Source organism: Babylonia areolata, chromosome 24, assembly GCF_041734735.1.
Source record: "Babylonia areolata isolate BAREFJ2019XMU chromosome 24, ASM4173473v1, whole genome shotgun sequence".
Lineage (NCBI taxonomy): Eukaryota > Metazoa > Mollusca > Gastropoda > Neogastropoda > Buccinidae > Babylonia > Babylonia areolata.
Window position 1 is genome coordinate 25,089,027 of NC_134899.1, and position 20,000 is coordinate 25,109,026.

The 20,000-nt window shown below is 39.9% G+C and overlaps 1 protein-coding gene across 4 annotated transcripts in view; it reads right to left on the reverse strand.

Annotated features, from left to right (window-relative positions):
• The window catches only part of LOC143298730 (tyrosine-protein kinase Btk-like), a 44,590-nt gene that overhangs the window by 13,665 nt on the left and 10,925 nt on the right, over nucleotides 1–20,000 (reverse strand). For all 4 annotated transcript variants that reach the window (XM_076611653.1, XM_076611654.1, XM_076611652.1 and 1 more), the window contains exons 3-11: nucleotides 18,063–18,161; nucleotides 14,103–14,196; nucleotides 12,068–12,226; nucleotides 10,917–11,068; nucleotides 9,607–9,671; nucleotides 9,190–9,249; nucleotides 2,461–2,595; nucleotides 1,657–1,784; nucleotides 343–411 (exon numbers count right to left, since the gene is read on the reverse strand). In XM_076611653.1, coding sequence (XP_076467768.1) covers nucleotides 343–411; nucleotides 1,657–1,784; nucleotides 2,461–2,595; nucleotides 9,190–9,249; nucleotides 9,607–9,671; nucleotides 10,917–11,068; nucleotides 12,068–12,226; nucleotides 14,103–14,196; nucleotides 18,063–18,161 — 961 coding nt within the window. The remainder of the gene's footprint in view (nucleotides 1–342; nucleotides 412–1,656; nucleotides 1,785–2,460; nucleotides 2,596–9,189; nucleotides 9,250–9,606; nucleotides 9,672–10,916; nucleotides 11,069–12,067; nucleotides 12,227–14,102; nucleotides 14,197–18,062; nucleotides 18,162–20,000) is intronic.

The following is a 20,000-nucleotide window of genomic DNA, read 5'->3' on the forward strand; positions in this document are numbered from 1 at the left end:
TGTGTGTGTGTGTGTGTGTGTATGTGTTATTCTGCAGCTTTAATCCAAGTGAGCATGAGTTCCATACACCTCAATTCTGACAGCTTAGTACAAGGAAAAACATATTTTGGTGACTTAGTTGTTGGTAGTGGGTGTATTAAAAACAAGCATTTCTTTGTAGTAGCAGCAGTAGTAGCAGCAGCAACAGTGGTAGGAGTCATAGTGGGATGGACAAAACAAGCCAGAAAGTTTTTTGACAGTCCTTTCTTTGTTTCACAACACAGCTTGGCTGCTTGTTTATTTATTTATCTTAAACATTTTGATGCCAGATGAAGAATAATTTGAAAGGCACCAGGTACTCACTGTGCCCGAATCCTGCAGTGGTGGGCTTGCTGCTTCTGTGGGGAGGCTCTTTCAATCGTGTCACCAGACCTGAAACAATGTATCAACGTTAACTGTTATCACAGGTAAACAGATACAGGCAGAGAAACGGACACAAAAGCAGGTAGAAGGATGGACAGACGGACATGAACAGACCAATACAGGCAGGGAGCAGGCAGACAGACTGATAGAAATTCGGAATGTCCAGGTCTGATGTAAGTGTAACAGCACATTTGATTTGCAAAATTTGCATTTGTTCCACTGCAGATACTGAAACATGACATGGTACAGTTATTGCTGAATTAAACTTTCCTTGGGTGGATGTATGTGTGTATGTATGTGTATGGGAATATTAATTTTTTCTGGAAAGATTTTGTCTATCAACACCAAATTTGGTTTAAAAACATGAGAAAAGCAGTTGTTTTTTCTCTCACACATTGTAATTATAAAGACACTAATTCAAGTGAGTACTTTTGAAAGCTGTAATGAAGACAGAGAAAGTTTGAAATTTTGATAGACCAATACTATTACCAGACTGGAAAACAATGAAGTGCTGATTTGGGGAGCTGCTTTCAGACTTGTTCCTTTTCCAGCACACAATTTTCAGTTCAACAAACATTTGTTTCTGATGATGAGCAAAAACATGATTTGGATCAATACATGTTATATGTAAGTACCGGTAACCCACTTATCTCCCCATGTTCCTAACCCCCATCATTCTCAGATCTGTTGTCATTCAGCAGGAGTCACATATAAGCCATGAAGGCCCTGTGTCTTGTCTGTCCACCCTTCATTGTATTAACCCCTGAAGGTCTGGTGTAACTGATTTTGTTTTTTTCACAGTGAAGTTCACTCTCCATCTCCTTCATCACTTTCACACATTCGCTTGTGACATCTAGCCATCTTTTCAGTTGACAATATTTTCTCTTTAACTTTGGCTCTTCTGCAGCTGGTAATGGACTAATGAGCATACGCACACTGTTCAAATCTCAACTTTCTATCTGCCATCAGTGTTGTCCACATGTGGAAAAAGGTGTCCCATTTCCCACCTCCCCCCCCCCCCCCAAACTCTATAAAATGCAACACATGGTTATAACATTTAGAACAGTCATTGATTTTTATGCTTTTCCATATTATGATTTGGGTATTCTGGAATGGTTGGCACGTACGAGGTAGGGGTAGCAATCTGTTCAACAATGAAAGGCACATGAAGGGTTACCAGGACTTTAATGTTCACATTACATCACACAGACGCATACACACATACATAACGCAAACACACATACACAAACGTACCTCCAGCATTGTGTTTATGGTAGGTGATTACTTCAGGGATGCTAACAAACACATGTTGCTCGGAAAGGAAGAATTTGCCTTCCGGCGTCTTCCTGATATGGTAGTGCCGCACAGGGACACCAGTTGTGCTGTAGAGATGCAAGCAATGTAGCACCAGTTAGAAGAGGTATGTGAAACTAGATTTTAACATTTGTGAGACTGTGACCACTCACTATCCACACACTGCACAGACACACACCCTTGTTCACTTATGAATTTATCATAATAAACCCACGCTGACATTGTAGTGACACATATACTTGGTGAGAAGAATACACACATGTTCATTCACACACAGCACAAAACAACATCACACACACAAAAACACAACGTACACATACAATATACTCACACACATCACAAAACAGACATGCAAAGGCACACACATACACACACATACACATATCACACTGGCTCCCATCCACCCAATCACTAACACACACATACACATACACACACATTCACTCACACACACACACACACACACACACACACACACACACACACACACACACATACACACACTTGCACCCACCCACCCAGACACACACACACACTCACCCACCCACCCTTTCAATCACACACACACACACACACACACACACACACACACACTTGCACCCCCCACCCCCTTCCTACACACACATACACACACACACACACACACACACACACTTGCACACCCCACCCCCTTCCTACACACACACACACACACACACACCACCCCACCCTCTATAACCACACGCCCATGATGCACCAGCCCACCTGTCCTGTGTGTAGACGGACAGGGAGTACTGCCCAGGGGTACTGGCAGAGTCACGCACCAGGAAACAACCCTCCTTGCTGCACTGCTTCAGTATGCCCTCTGCCTGAGTCCTTGACAAGTCTTTGTAGTACCAGCTGTTGAAGCCACCAGTCACCAGACGTTATGATCAAGTCTTTGTAATATCAGCTGTTGAAACTACCACAGGCACAAAACATTAGCACAAAGTCTTTGTAACACCACATTTGACACCACCAGTCGCGAAACATTAAGAACAAGTCTTTGTAATACCAGCTGTTGAAACCACCACAGTCACCAAACATTAAGAACAAGTCTTTGTAATACCAGCTGTTGAAACCACCACAGGCACCAAACATTAAGAACAAGTCTTTGTAATACCAGCTGTTGAAACCACCACAGGCACCAAACATTAAGAACAAGTCTTTGTGGTATCAGCTGTTGAAACCACCTTAGGAACAAGTCTTTGTAATACCAGCTGTTGAAACCGCCAGTCACCAAACGTTAGGAACATGACTTTGTAATACCCTCAGGTACTAGTGGTTACAACACTTCTGCCACTAAATTTCAGAAAATATACCAGCCACTGTGGCAAAGATTTTAGCATTGCAGACTGAATACTGGGAAGACACAGGTTTGGGCCCCATCAGAGGTATGTAGTTTTTAGGGTGTTTTTTGTTTGTTTGTTTTTGTTTTTTTCTGTCTGTGGCAGAATCCAACCCAGAGCTGACAATGGATTCCAATGGGAAGACAAGAACCACACAGTTGAGGATCATCCACTTCACGGATGCATCTTTGGGAGTGTTATTGAAATGTCTTGACCAGCACTGCAAGTGTCTGTATCTCTCAGCCTGGTTGACACTGGGTTTCACCATGAAAATACAGCTTTGTCTAGTTGTTCCAGATGTAAACAGACCCCCACAACAGCATCTTCATCATCCCATATAAATCTTCATTGAAATATAGAAAAGAACATTCCCTGATCCTGATGGCACCAAAAGATAATTGTAAAAACAAAAAAAAGATAATAATTTGATGACTTTTCACACACAAAGCATGAAAATACTTTCGGCCCAAAGCGTCTTGCTGCCACCTGTTTTGCCACACAAGAGTCACCAAACTGCATAAAAACACACAGACAGGCAACAGCTGATGTGGATATTCTGAATATGAAGACAGTCAGTGCAGTTCAGTACAGTACAGCAAAGCACAGCACAGCACACACAACACAGCACAGCACTGCACAGCATAACACAGCACCGCACAGCATAACACAGCACAACACAGCACCGCACAGCATAACACAGCACAGCACAGCATAACACAGCGCGGCACAGCACAACACAGCACAGCACAGCACAACATGACATATCACAACACAGTAAAGTGCAATACACTACAGGACAGCAAAGCACAACACCACAACACAACATGGTATAAGATAGTGCAGCGCAGTGGAGTAGAATATAATACCAAAAAGTACAGTTCAGTATGATATGATACACGGCACGTGCAGTATAGTGCTGTACATTATAATTTAGTACAGTGCAGTACGATACAGCACAGCACAGCACAGCACAGTACAGTACAGTATAACAGAATACAACAACACAACACAACACAGCACATCACAACACAGTACAACACCGCGCAACACAACACAGTACAACACAGCGCAACACAGCACAGCACAGCACAGCACAGCATAGCATAGCACAGCACAACAAAGTACAGCACAGCACAGTACAGTACAGTACAGTATGGTATGGTATAGTAAGGTACAGTATGGAACAGTACAGTATGGCATGATGGCATGGCACAGCACAGCACAGCAGAATACAACAGCACAGCACAGCACAGCACAGCATAGCACAGCACAACACAGTACAGCACAGCACAGCACAGCACAACACAGTACAGTACAGTATGGTATGGTATAGTAAGATTCAAGATGATTTATTCATATAGGCCAAGGCCCCTAATGAAGGGGTATATGAACAGACAGCAATAAAAAACAAAGAAAAACCAAAAAAAAATTTCACATAATACAACATACATAAAAAACTCGATATAACATAAGTTCAAATGAAAAACTAGCCTAGCAACAAAACAGTGTTTTCATGACGTAATAGTTTCTCGGACTTTGAAAGCTTTATATAAATACAAAGCAAGGTTTCTAACAATTTCAAAGGATGTTGAGGACATTAACAAGTTCAATTTAAACATATTTGGTTGTCTATAATATTTAGGCTTAATAAATGATTCTCGAATATTCCTCAAAGCTGGACAACAAAGGACAAAGTGCATTTCATTTTCTGTCGAATCTTTGCATAATGAACAAATCAGATCAGTGTCATTACATATTCTGTATCTATAATGATGAACCGCTAGCTCAGAAATACCTAGTCTGAATCTTGTTGTTATATATTTCAAATGTCTATCCATATTTAACATCAGGTAAGGTTTCAAGTCTTGGCCATTGCTGAAATTCCTATAAAAATCAAATCTTTCGTACGGTATAGTAAGGTACAGTATGAAACAGTACAGTATGGCATGATGGCATGGCACAGCACAGCACAGCAGAATACAACAGCACAGCACAGCACAGCATAGCACAGCACAGCACAACACAGTACAGCACAGCACAGCACAGCACAGCACAGTACAGTACGGTATGGTATGGTATAGTAAGGTACAGTATGAAACAGTACAGTATGGCATGATGACATGGCACAGCACAGCACAGCACAGCAGAATACAACAGCACAGCACAGCACAGCACAGCACAGCATAGCATAGCACAGCACAGCACAACACAGTACAGCACAGTACAGTACGGTATGGTATGGTATAGTAAGGTACAGTATGGAACAGTACAGTATGGCATGATGGCATGGCACAGCACAGCAGAATACAACAGCACAGCACAGCACAGCATAGCATAGCATAGCACAGCACAGCACAACACAGTACAGCACAGCACAGCACAGTACAGTACGGTACGATACGGTATAGTAAGGTACAGTATGGAACAGTACAGTATGGCATGATGACATGGCACAGCACAGCACAGTACACTACACTACACTACACTGCAACATAATACAGTAAAGCACAGCACAGTACAGTATCCATTTCTCATCAGATTAACTAAGAGCATGGAGAAGGTGCCTGCCTGCTGGGGTTCTGCAAGCAGGAGGCCAAGGTCGAAGTCAAGGTTGGGGTCAAGGTCAGGGTCATTCACTACAACCTTGTGGGCCATTTCCTTATAAAGAAGGGTCACCTCTGTAGCCAGCGCTTACAGCTAGCAGACCCCTTCTGCCCTTTGGAGAGTGAGGCAAGGGAGTAGTTGGGAGCGAGGTTAGGGGAACATTTGATGGGCCTCTGTAATACTGTCATCCCTTAGCAAAATCTGTTCAGTTGATGCTTCTGCCAAAACAATAACAAATTAATGTGAAAGCTCTTGTATCTCTGCCATGCAATGGCTAAACATAAATGAAGTGAACTCTATGAGCAAAGTCATGGCTAAGCACAAATGAAGTGAACTCTATGAGCAAAGTCATGGCTAAGCACAAAGGAAGTGAACTCTAAGAACAAAGTCATGGCTAAGCACAAAGGAAGTGAACTCTAAGAACAAAGTCATGGCTAAGCACAAAGGAAGTGAACTCTATGAACAAAGTCATGGCTAAGCACAAAGGAAGTGAACTCTATGAACAAAGTCATGGCTAAGCACAAAGGAAGTGAACTCTATGAACAAAGTCATGGCTAAGCATCAATGAAGTGAACTCTAAGAACAAAGTCATGGCTAAGCACAAAGGAAGTGAACTCTAAGAACAAAGTCATGGCTAAGCACAAAGGAAGTGAACTCTAAGAACAAAGTCATGGCTAAACATCAATAAAGTGAACTCTATAAACATCTCCTTCACCATAACAGTACACCCTGCCAGGGTCTTGCCTGACTTTAACCTGTCTCTTAACTCTTTCACCCTACACTCAGTTTACGTCACAGATTGACATAAGTTTACAGTTGGGCCAACAGCAAAGTGAGAGCTGTATTAGCAATGGTTTCTCCATTCTAATGGGAAATCATTTACAGCTTAGCCTTTTGTGAAGGACTATGACTCTCAAACTAGGAGGCAAAATTGCACTGGCTCTTTAGTGCTGCAGCCTTGGGGGCCTTTAGGAACCATCCCAACGCCGACTGTCCTAAAACCCTCTTGGCCAAGAGTGTGGGGATGTAACTTGGGCAAAACATGTTCCACTATCATCAAATTCCCAGAGAGTCGGGACAGCAGTTGCCTCCTCTGCTGTGTTCTGATGGTCATAGTCGGACACGATTGACAATCATGCATCATACATAACTCTTTCGCCTAAATTGGCAACTTTTGTCAAAATCGAGGGGTGATGTTAAACAGACTGTTTTTCACATTACAGCAAGGTTTGACAGCTGCAGCTGACTTTCTAAAACAACTGGCAATTCATCAACTTTCCCCCATTGACTGAGTTTGAAGTGAACAAGTCCACAGTGCTGTTTTGACACAAACCAAATCATGAATGAATGAGTGTTATGGATACTTATATAGTGCATATCCTTGGTCGGAGACCAAGCTCTAAGCGCTTTACAAACACGGGGCCATTTGTATAACAGGCTGCCTACCTGGGTAGAGCTGACTGACGGCTGCCACTGGGCACTCATCATTTGTTTCCTGTGTTGTTCAATCAGATTTCAGGCACAGACACACACACACTCAGACGGTCATGGAACAATTTACATGTATGACCATTTTATATATTTACCCCGCGATGTAGGCAGCCATACTCTGTTTTCTGGGGTGTGCATGCTGGGTATGTTCTTGTTTCTATAACCCACCAAATGTTGACAAAGATTACAGATTTTATTTCTTGGTTTTTTTTTCTTTTTGCTGCCCCATCATCTGCATCGTTTCAGTGGCATCACTCCCACGAGTCCCCCATACACAGCCACACCCAGGCTCATTTGTTGCAGTCCCAGTGCTGGCAGTTTGCAGGGAACCATCAATATTAGGTCACCAGGAGGCCACACACCAGAGGAGACCCTGCTGAGACACTTCAGTGGTGTTTGAGTAGTGCCTGTTCTGATATAACGTACTTAGGACACCACCTACTAAGCCCTTACTGATGACAATAATGGCTTAGTTGTGGAGCCAGACCGAGTGAGCATCTCCCTAAGAGTGGAGACCGCCATGACGTACCTCCAACGACAGTCCCCCCTGAGTCCACCGACACTGAAGACCGCGACAAGACTCACCCCAAGCGTGGAAGTGGTGGAGTATCGAAACTGAGGTCACCATGAGAACAGGGCATGAAAGGCCACATAATTTTTGACTTTTTTTTTTATATTGATGATGAAAGAAAAGGAGGAGGATGACGATAAAGATGATGATGATGCTGCTGCTATGGATGTCCATTTTGGTTTGGGACTACATGACAAGGCTGTCCTCTATGCTTTCTGTCATAATGATTTCCTAGTGTCAACCAGGCCCAAGAGATATAGACACTTGCAGTGTTTGTAAAGAAATTAGAGAAGACACCAAGAGACATATCCGTGAAGTGGATGACTCGACTGTGCAGTCCTAGTCTTCCCATTTAAGCCCATAGTACACTAAACTCTGGGTAGGAGCCAGCCGCGGGCCAAAAAACCCACCTCCGCTGGGATTCGAACCCGCGTCCTCCTAGCCTTCTGTTCACGACACTAACCACTTCACCACGGCTGCTGGTGATTACAGATTCTTTAATGTGTGTATCTGTCAGTAATCTATATTGCTTGATGAGATTTTTTTGTTTTGTTTTTGTATACGATTATGATTGTAACTTATTGTTCAGGTCCCTTCAGAATGGGCCCTGAAGATGGTCTTCTGAATAAATATCATTTCATTTCATTTAATGTTTGTATTTGATCTTCTGCATGCATACACATCATGAAGCAGGTTCAGACCTGGAATCATGTGACTGAGAGTGTCAAGTCTAAAATATTTTGTGCTGGGGAGTGTTTTTCACACAGAAACTTGGCGGTGAACGAGTAAACTATTCTGATGGGCTTTATGAAGCCTGTCATGTGCTGACTGACAAGATCACACAAGATCACAAGATAATCTATAGTCCTTAAAAGGAGATGCTTGCTGTGGTGGCACACAGTTAAATTCTTTATAGTACAAATATAGACATACACAAGCCATTCAGCTGATTTGCAGAAGCACACAATCTCAGCTGCACCAAATATCCATGCGCCCGCCATCAGTCTCCATTTCACACTTGTTATCAGAAATTACTAAAAACATGTAAAACGACCTTCAAATATAAACAAGTAGGCTACAATAATAAATAAGCCCGTAAATCAAGGAGAGTTTATAACATAGAATAATTAAATAATCAAATACATAAATAATGGCAACAACAATAATATCAAATAATAATAATAATGATGATGATGATAATAATAATGATAACAACAACAACAACAACTGTAACTTATCTGAAAAAAAAAAGAAGTCAAAAATAAAAAAAGTGGGACAATCATAACCATTTTTGAAATGGTCACATTTTCCTTGAACACTCCAACAGACATGACACAAGCTGGAAAAGGACAGTCGAGTCAACAGTCTCCACACAATGAGACAACAGGGGGAAAATCTATCAAAGTATATTCATGTTGAACAGCAACCAAAAATACTCACTCGTAAATTTCAAGGTCAAACTTCTTCTTCACATAGTTCGATGGAATGTAGCCCTGTTCCCTGTAAATAAAGTGATGGATATGTATTTCAAACACCAGACTATCCCTTTTTGAGTAGAAAATGTGTGGAATTCATTAACACATGTTAAAGGCATCCACAAAATGTACTGATCGAAATAGATCATGGATTACCCGCAGAAATCTGAAAACATCTGCAGTTCTACAAGTGATGAATTCTATGGTCATGATAAAGAAATGGCACAGACAATAAAACAGAAGGAAAAGAAATCATAATGACAGAGGAGTCTGATTTCATCATGTCATAAACTGTAGCATTAAGAAATCAAAGTCACAGGCAAGTCTCTTTACTTTTACCACATGTCATGTGCATATGCACGCTGCAAAAGCAGTTGCTTACCCTTTCCGGTTTTTGGCCAGCCACCAGTGCTCTCTTGAATTATCCAAAATCTGATACTGGTCACCCTGAAAACATCAGACATAGTTCTGTTACTGTAACTCCTCTTGTTGTTACTAAGATAAGTTGCCAACTTTCCATGTCTCAACACAGTCATGATAAATATAAAAGTTCTATGCTCACTTGTTGTATGAATACCTACCCAATCTCAGAACAAAAAGTTAAATTAATCCGATTTGGCTTAACTTCCCACATCCAGTTTTTTTTCTCTCAGTTTGAAAGAATACAGAGTCAGTTAATCTGCTTGTCAGGATACTGAGTCAGTTAATTCCCTGAAAACTGTTATGATGAAGATTTCATACCTGTGTAAGTACAAAGTTAGAACAGGTAAAAATCCACTCTTTCTGTATTTATTTGCTTCATAGATTTCCAACTAACACAGTCTCTGAAGACAGATCTGTGCTCTGAAACGTTGAACACCTTTTATCAAAAGTAAGTCTTATTTTACAACCCACAGTTGTTGTTTTTTTATAAACCTTCTCCATTTGGTGTTTTATAGACTCAGCAGTCATTCTTCATTTTATCATTGTACCTTCATAAAAAGCATTGATATTGACCCAGATTCTCCTGACATTTTGTAGCAATGTCCACTATGGGCCAAGGACCAGTCAATAAGGTTTTAGTTGTAATTCATACAATAGTCCAGACCCTGGAATTTTTTCGTAGAGGATTTTTTGCTGTTGAATGAAAGAATGGATAAGACAACTATTCAGCTTTAGAAAGAATTTTGGTGAGGATTTTTCCATGAATCCAAACCTTGAAAATTATTTTAGATGATTCTTCTTGGATGGAAGATGGATGAATTATATGACTATTTTGGATTTGCCAAAGGTATGCATTCTACACAATGTCCTCTACTTCTTCATGTCAAAGATGGATGAAATGATAAAAACACACCTGAACACAGTCCCACTTTCACCTGTCAGAATGTCAGACAACACTCTTTCTGTAACTGATTTCAAGGACATTATTGCTAATCATTCAAGGACATCATTGCTAATCACAACACACTTCTCACCAAAGAAAAACCTTATTTTTGAAGCCCTATTAGAACATTCCTGTAGTCATTGTCTAGGCTGACTTATGTTTAAAGCACAGGAGTAAGGGTTTGAAAGATATTATGAACTGACTTTTTAACCCAATTCATTCAAATCATAATAAATGATATGAAGATGCCGAGTGATTCTGTTAAAAATATAATCATGAATTTGTGTTAAAACAATAAAGAAAAATGAAGAAAGAAAGTCACCCACCTTGCATAGCTCTAGATCTCCATCTTCAGCAGGCTCGTAATCGTATATAGCAATGTAAACGAGTTTCTTTTTTTCCATCGAGGGTCTTTCAGGCACTGGTGGGGGACAGGCTGGCACAGACTGCTTTGGGGTTTTTTCACCCTGAGGGTTGTCTACAGAGAAGAAATATTGGAGAAAAAAAAAAAAAAAAAAAAAAAGATCATCCTGCTTTCATGGGCTCCAACTTCTGCTTTCACTTGTATCCATGAGAGGGTATTTTTTCATGAATGACTGTGTTTTTTTTTATCCCACATGCTGGCAGCCATACTCCAATTTCAGGGGTGTGCATACTGGATACAAGTTCTTATTTCCATAACCCACCAAACACTGACATGGATTAGAGGATCTTTAACATGTGTATTTGATCTTTTGCATGAAGGGGATTAAGGTGCTGACAGATCTGCATATATATTTTCTCCCAAAGGATTAGATAAAATATGACTGAAATCTATCAGAAATTTTAATATCATAGAATTTTTGGCACTGTTTATTTTCACTAAACTTCTAGGTTACTTTTTTTGCTTAATAGAAGTGTATACCCAGAGCATTTTTATACAAAAATGGAAAAAAGGCACTCTCAAACTAAAAACTGAATATGCTGAGAGAAAACATTTTACTGATAAATGATCTCTCTTTCTCTTTCTCTGTCTTACACTCTCTCTGTCTGTTTGTCTGTCTGTCTCTTTCACACACACACACACACACACACACACACACACACACACACACATATATATATACACACATAACCCTCCACAACATATCACACACACACACACACACACACACACACACACACATAACCTCCCATAACATATCACACACACACACACACACACACACACACACACACACACATATATATATATATATATATATATATACAGAGAGAGAGAGAGAGAGAGAGAGAGAGAGAGAGAGAGAGAGACATACACACACACACAACACTTCGAACAGAACTCAAAGTGAAAAGGCGTTAAATCAAAGAAAGATCACACACACACACAGAGAAAATAAATTACACACAAACAAAACAAAACATGAATAAAAAAAAAATTAAAAAAAGGAAAAAAGGAAAGGCAGAAAAAACAAAACAAAACCAGTCAACCTACCAACAAAGGCCTGGGAGATAGCCTGTGTTTCTGAAGAGCAGACGACGCAGCCCATGGCGCTGCGGTCCACCTGCTCACAGCAGTTGAAGCGGCCCTGTTTCTTGGTCCACACACCACAGTGATACTTCTCCAGGAACCTGGCATCCTGATCAAGCGCTCCTGGTCACACCGCACACACACGCTGACGTCACCATGACGGTGGACTGTGTGGCCCAACAGCCAAGTGGTCAAAGCAGTTTACTTTCAATCTGAGGCTCCAGGGTTCGAATCCCAGTTTGACGGGCGCAATAGCCAAGTGGTTAAAGCATTGGACTGTCAGTCTGAGGGTCCCGGGTTCGAATCACGGTGACGGCGCCTGGTGGGTGAAGGGTGGAGATTTTTATGATCTCCCAGGTCAACATATGTGCAGACCTGCTAGTGCCTGAACCCCCTTCGTGTGTATATGCAAGCAGAAGATCAAATACGCACGTTAAAGATCCCGTAATCCATGTCAGCGTTTGGTGGGTTATGGAAACAAGAACATACCCAGCACAACCGAGTATGGCTGCCTACATGGCGGGGTAAAAATGGTCATACACGTAAAAGCCCACTCGTGTGCATACGAGTGAACGTGGGAGTTGCAGCCTACGAACAAAGAAGAAGAAGATGAAGACAAATCCCAGTTTGCGGCACATGGTGGGTCAATGGTGGAGATTTGTTTTTCTTCTGGTCTCTCATGTCATATCAATGGATGCACAAACCTGCTAGTGTCTGAACCACATTCATGTGAATATGTATGCAGAAGATCAAATACACATGTTAAAGATCCTGTAATCAATGTCAGTGTTCACTGGGTTATGGAAACATGAATGGTTTCAGTGTCTATCACAACAATATGCCATCGCATCTTTCATCTCTTCTCCATCTATACCATCCTTCTAGGTCGCTTGATTGTGGGGTGGAGATTTGAATAAACTCGCAGCTACACGACCAAGCATGTTCAAATTGTTGAATACTTTGAATGGTCGGAGAGCAGCAACAAGACATAACACTATGTATATTTGACAGAAAGATATAGACAGATAACTTAACAGACAGCTTAACAAATGACTGGCTACTACCACACCTTGTGTGGAAACATACAGACAGGACAATGAAACAGACAGATGGTGACTCCTTTGTATGTTACTGTTAATGCTACACGGTGCCCTGCAGGACACTGTATAAGGAGGGAGAAGGAGAAGCAGACAGAAAAAGATGTTGGAAGACAAGACGCCAGAATGAACAGGTCTGAGGCTGAGGGAGGCCCTTAGGGAAGACACCATCCCAGACTGGATAGGTCTGAGGCTGAGGGAGGCCCTTAGGGAAGACACCATCCCAGACTGGATAGGTCTGAGGCTGAGGGAGGCCCTTAGGGAAGACACCATCCCAGACTGGACAGGTCTGAGGCTGAGGGAGGCCCTTAGGGAAGACACCATCCCAGACTGGATAGGTCTGAGGCTGAGGGAGGCCCTTAGGGAAGACACCATCCCAGACTGGATAGGTCTGAGGCTGAGGGAGGCCCTTAGGGAAGCAGAAAACAGAGAAGGATGGAAGAAGGTGGTTGACAGGTTATCTGTGATGCCCCAACGGTCATCTAGACAAAGGGACAAGTGACGTGAAGTGAAGTTAATGCTATGGTACTTTATGCTATGGTACTTTATATTCCAAAGTTATGCTTGCTTACTGTGCCTTTCTTCATCCTTGGAAAAAAGGATTTCTTTTTAAACAACAATGATTCTTGTTCTTTTCTGTTTTAAAAAAAAAAGTAAAAATACATAATCATTCCTTTGTACAGTTGTTTGCTTGCATTTTTTTCTCGCATACTTTACTGAAGCGACCTCCAAATGACAACGCCAAAAACAAAAATGCCTTTTCTCTGTCTATCTGTTTGGCTGTTTGTCTCTCTGTTTCTGTCTGTCTGTCTCTGTATCTCTCTTTCCCTCTCTGTGTCTCCTTGTACCTCAAAAATGCAAGGAAGAGTACATCATTGCCATCAAAGTATGTCACCACTGACCTTTCCGAATGGCTTTGACCCAATCGTCTCGTTCATGGGCATGTGTGGCTACCATGTAGAGAGTGAAGTATTCCAAGTCTTCCTGATATACAACCTGGTAGCACATACATAACTTTACATGAATGCACACACACACACACACACACACACACACACACACACACAAGCATGGACACGTGCATGCCAAGCACAGACATATGAACACATGCACACTCAAGAACACATACGCATACACATACATATACGCGCGCACGTGTGTGTGTGTGTGTGTGTGTACATGTGGGTGTGAAAGTTTTTGTGCAACACTAATTACAGACATTTTCAGCTCTTTATTGACACTGTTCATTTGACTATGTGTGGCATGATCATAGAAATGAACATATTTGAGAGAGAAAAAAAACAAAACAAAAATGAAATAAAATGAACAAGTTCATATATGACTCTCTCCTTCTAGAATATACTGCTATATTTAAATCCCAAATCTATTTTGACTTAAAAAGAGACTCAGAGAGAAAAAAACATGCAAAAAGACAAAGATTCAGATGGACACACAGACTGGGATGGGAAGACAGAGAGAAAGAGAGGGAGATTTTGCACTGTGAGCATGTTCAGTGCACTTCTGCTTTATAACGAGTCATGGTCTACACTTTCAACAAGTGAATTCAAGCAATCATCATAGATTACTGGAAAGATACAGACAGACACAAGTGGATGGATGCATGCAGACACACACACACACATACACACACTCTCTCTCTCTCTCTGTCACACACTCGTACATACACACACACACACACTCTCTCTCTCTCTCTCTCTCTCAACATTTAGATTTTCAAGAGATAAGGAAGATAGAAAAAAATATGTTCAAGCACGGAAAAAATATAAAACTTTATTAAAAACTAAAAGACGAAATTATCGAAGAGAAAAAATAGATTCACTGGAATCAAATTTATCAAACTCGTCAGTATCCTGGAAAAGTCTAACAGAAATGGGATGTGGAAAAACAAAAAGTAACATCAGTAGTAATGTCAGTATGGAAGAGTGGCATCAGCACTTCAAATGTCTATTTTCCTTGGATAATGATATGGACAATGTTGATAATTCTGCTAGATCTTAGTAACCTTGATGATGACAAAGAATGTGAACTTAATAATGCAATTTCAGAGAATGAGGTTTCGTTCGCTCTTCACAAGCTGAAGTCGGGAAAAGCATGTGGACTTGATTGTATTACTGCTGAAATGTTAAAAACTGGTAATAAAATTACTGTACCATTTCTGACAAAATTATTTAATGCTCTGTTCGATAAAGGACTGTACCCAAAAGAATGGTCCAAAGCTATTATCATTCCCATTTTTAAGAAAGGCGATTTTTTTTTTTTTCCCCGGACTTTCTTGGGTCGACCACCTTTTTATTTTGTATATGAATTCATTATAACAATTCAGAGTAGATGGAAAAGAAAGGGGAAAAAACAATGAAAGAAAAAAAAAGAATACAGTGTACATTGACAATAACATCGTCATCATAAGTCATTATACTTATAATATATTGTTCTATCAATTTGGAGGTGGACACATTTTCATCATGTGTAACAGTGCAGTTTTATAACATATAATAGACATTATATCTAGCATCGGCATAGAGTTCGGCATAGAGTTATGGACACTTTGCTTAGCTAACGTAATGTGGAAAGACCACAACCCACACATGGGATATCTTATGTATGAACACATTTCCTCTAGTTTTCTATACATGATTATATAAAACACACATTACACAGTCATGTTAAACATTATTACTGCAGACACATAAGTGCACATGAATACACATATGCATATATTATTTACATACTTGCATACTTACACATTCATGTACATCTGTTCAAGTTTAAAAAAATGTATATATCATTGAGCCTTCATTATTATTGTGCATTTTGATCTTTCATGATATTTTGTTATGGGTTACTGTTTTCAAGAAGTTTTATATATGGACACCATTTTCTCATAAATACAACGCTTAACATTTCCGTTGAATGCATATATCTTTCTACTTTATAACTATTTCTTAAATCATTCAAAACGTGCTCTATACATGGTTTAATCTTATTTATTCTGCATTTATAAACAAAATATTTTGCAACAAGAATAATATAGTTGAAATTTTCATCTATTTTTGTGATTTCATCATTTCCAAATAGAACTAATTCTATGTTTAACTTAACGTTTGAGCAAGTATCACATCTTTCTTTTAGAACATTCTCTAATTCCTTCCAAAACAATTGAGAGAACTTGCAAAACCATAGATAATGTTGTACTGAATCTATTTCATTTTTACAGAAATTGCACTTGTCACTGTTTGTAATGCCCATTTTCTTCAGAATTTTGTTTGTAACTAAAATGTTGTGACAAATTCTAATTTGAAACCACTTCAATTTTATCTCTTTTACTTTTTTTATTTGCTTCATGGTGGTTACCCAATTAACGATGATATCTAATTTTTGCTCCCACTTAACAAAAGAATTTGTATTGTAAATAAAGAGTGATTCAAGAAGTATATCATAATATATTTGCGAGCCTTTCATAGTAGAGGATATTAAGTGTAGTGCTTTCAATTGTTCATTACAGGTTTTATCACTTAGATAAATATTATGTGTAATTAAGTAACTTTTTATCGAATGTATCAATCCCATATACACTAAATAATTTACATTAATATTATATTTTTCTGTAAAGCATTTGTAACTAAGGAAGCACCCATTCTCATCAACAACATGAAAATGACAAGATGGACATACACGAGACTTTAGAAAGAAGAAAGGCGATATTGATAATAAGTGCTTTACAACGGTGTTAAATAATCGATTATATAAATGGTTAGAAAATAACGAGATGATTACAGAAGGTCAATCTGGTTTCCGAAAAAACTACTCAACTGTTGATCAGATCTTTAACCTGTATAATTGTATTCAGAAATGTATGCGTCAAAATAAGAAATTATACGTTGCTTTCGTTGATTTTAGAAAAGCATTTGATTCTGTAAGACATGATGAGTTGTTACAAGATTTAAGAAAACAGGGTGTATCTGGTAAATTCTTTAAGTCTTTGAAAGTGATGTATGATTCATTGTTAGCATGTGTCAGGGTTAATTCAGAATATTCTGAATTTTTTGAAAGTCCACTTGGTGTATGACAGGGATGTGTCATGAGCCCCACTTTATTTTGTACATTCATCAATCAGACTGCTGAACATATGTCTGTGTCAGGTAGACATGGGGATCAGTTGATACCAGGTAGCATGGAACTGTTCATATTGCTTTTTGCCGATGATATTGCTTTATTATCAACAACTCCAATAGGACTTCAAAATCAATTGAATATTCTTAAATCATGCTGTCAGGTGATGAAGTTGAAAATTAATGTGCAGAAGACAAAAATAATGGTGTTCAGAAAAGGCGGGTTTTTAGGTAGGCATGAGAAGTGGTTTTTTGAAGATAAAGAAATAGAAGTAGTAAATGAATACTGTTATTTAGGGTATACATTCACATCAAAGATAAGTCCCAAAAGGGGGACCGAACATCTTGTTGTGAAAGGCAAAAGGGCAACCACGAGCATTGTGAAGGCTTTTCAAAAGTATAAAGAAATGTCATATGCAGTATTTTTCAAAATATTTGATGTAAAGGTACAGCCTGTTCTGTTGTACGCATCTGAAATTTGGGGTATGAATAGACTAGAGAATGTAGAAAAAAATCATTTATTAGCACGTAAGTTCAATTAAAACAATTTCGTTCGTTCTCTCTCTCTCTCTCTCTCTCTCTCTCTCTCTTTCTTTGTATCACACACACACACACACACACACACCTGTAAACACACACACACACACACACATGCACGCACGCACGCACACACACACACACACACACACACACACACAATCAGAGCAACACCACCACACAAACCTGACTAACCTGAAAAGCATTGATTTTGTTCTCCAGCATAAGATCTTTCACTTTCTCCACCACTTTCACCATTTTCAAAGGAATTTCTCCTTTTTTCCTGCCCGGCTTCTGCAAGAATGACAAGAAACAACACTCGTTTTTTCTGGCATGACCACACTCTCACTGCTTGTCCCAGAGCCACACCCATACCCTGACATCCACAGGAAGCAGTCAATGTTAAATTGCTATAAGGCCACAAACCAGAGGAGAACCTATGCTGCTGCTGAGTAACTCTGGCGCCTGTTCTGACTCATCATATGCAGGAGATCACATACTAACCCCCCAGTTCCCTCCACCCCCACCCACCGCTGAAGAAAAGAATCACTTGGTCTCTGAGCCAGACTGACACACACTTTTATGCCCTCTCAGTGTTCTTTTCTGTTCTTATACATGCCCCTAAGGTGAGGTGTAGATGGGAAATCCCACCCCCACCCCCTCTTCCTCCCCTCTGTGAGTCTGCTGACACCACTTCCACAATCAACCAAGGACAGGGAAGTGAAAAATCAACCACAGACGGGGAAGTGGAACAGAAATGAAGATACTGAGATTGCCGCATCTGTCGTGTCTGTACCTAGATAGTAATACAAGGGAAATAATTACTATAAAGAGTCAAAGGTCACAGGAAGCGTGACGACATATCTGGATCAAGATGGTGGATTAAACCGGTGTAAATATTACCAAGTGTCTGTGCAATTTGAATGGTAGCACATGATAACAACACCAACCATCCACGCATACATACACACAAGATACAGATAAGACAGCATCAGCATGTCTGAGAAGCATCTTCTGACTGAAAATCAATGGGGGGGGGGAAAAGTGCAGAATGGTTTCAACTACCAAACCTAGTAACAGCTGTTGTTGTTGTTTCTTCTTTTAGCTTTACTTCAGCTCCCAATAATAGAATGAGAGTCATCTCTGATAACTAACGTACTGAATTCTTCCAAAAGAACAAGACCTTTCCCCTCCCCCTCCCCTCCCCCCTCTCTCTCTCTCTCTCTCTATATATATATATATAAATATATATATATATATATATACATCCTTTTCCCTAGCAGCAAACCCTTTGGTGTGCTGTTTAATGCAGCCAGAAGGACATGCCAACATGGTGAGCTCAGTTTTGTATTCCCGCTCCATTTCCATGCACATTTTTCATCTAAAATCACAACTGTAGATGGATGTTAAACAAAAGAATGAATGAATGACCAGACACACACATGCACGCATGCACACACACACACACACACACACACACACACACACATTTGGGGGTAGAATATTAACATGGACAAGACCAAAGTAGTAGTTTTTAAGAATGTTAGTTTTGTTAAGAGATGTGAAAAGTTTTTGCTAAAATGGCACCAAGCTGATGGTCAAATCCAGTTATATCTTGGAGTCATCTCTTCAACTTGACTGAAATGGACCAAATGTGTAGACGCCATTTCAGGTAAAGCTTTAAGAGCTGTCACAGGGATCAAAAGGTTATATTTCAAACTGATAATGCTTCCAGTTAAAATCTTTTCTTCTTGTTGTTTTTAATATTTGACACAAAGGTAAAGCCTATTCTATTGTATGGTTTTGAAATGTGGGGATTCCGAAACACAACGCACATGATATGTAAAATGACTTTAGGTGTTGGCAGGGATTTGAAAAAACAGCATCACTCAAGGAGAATGTGGTAGACTGTCACTTGTTATTGACACTCACACTTGACTCACGAAATACTGGTGCAGAATTGTAAACCTACCAAACAACAGATACCCTATTATACTTACATGATACATTCAGCCAAAAGAACTGGGAGTTGAAGTAAGACTCTTAACATGCAAGCAAGTATGTTTTTGGTTATGACTGGGCAATGTAAAACCCTGTCCGGCAACATTCATTTATTGATATATTTTAAGAGAA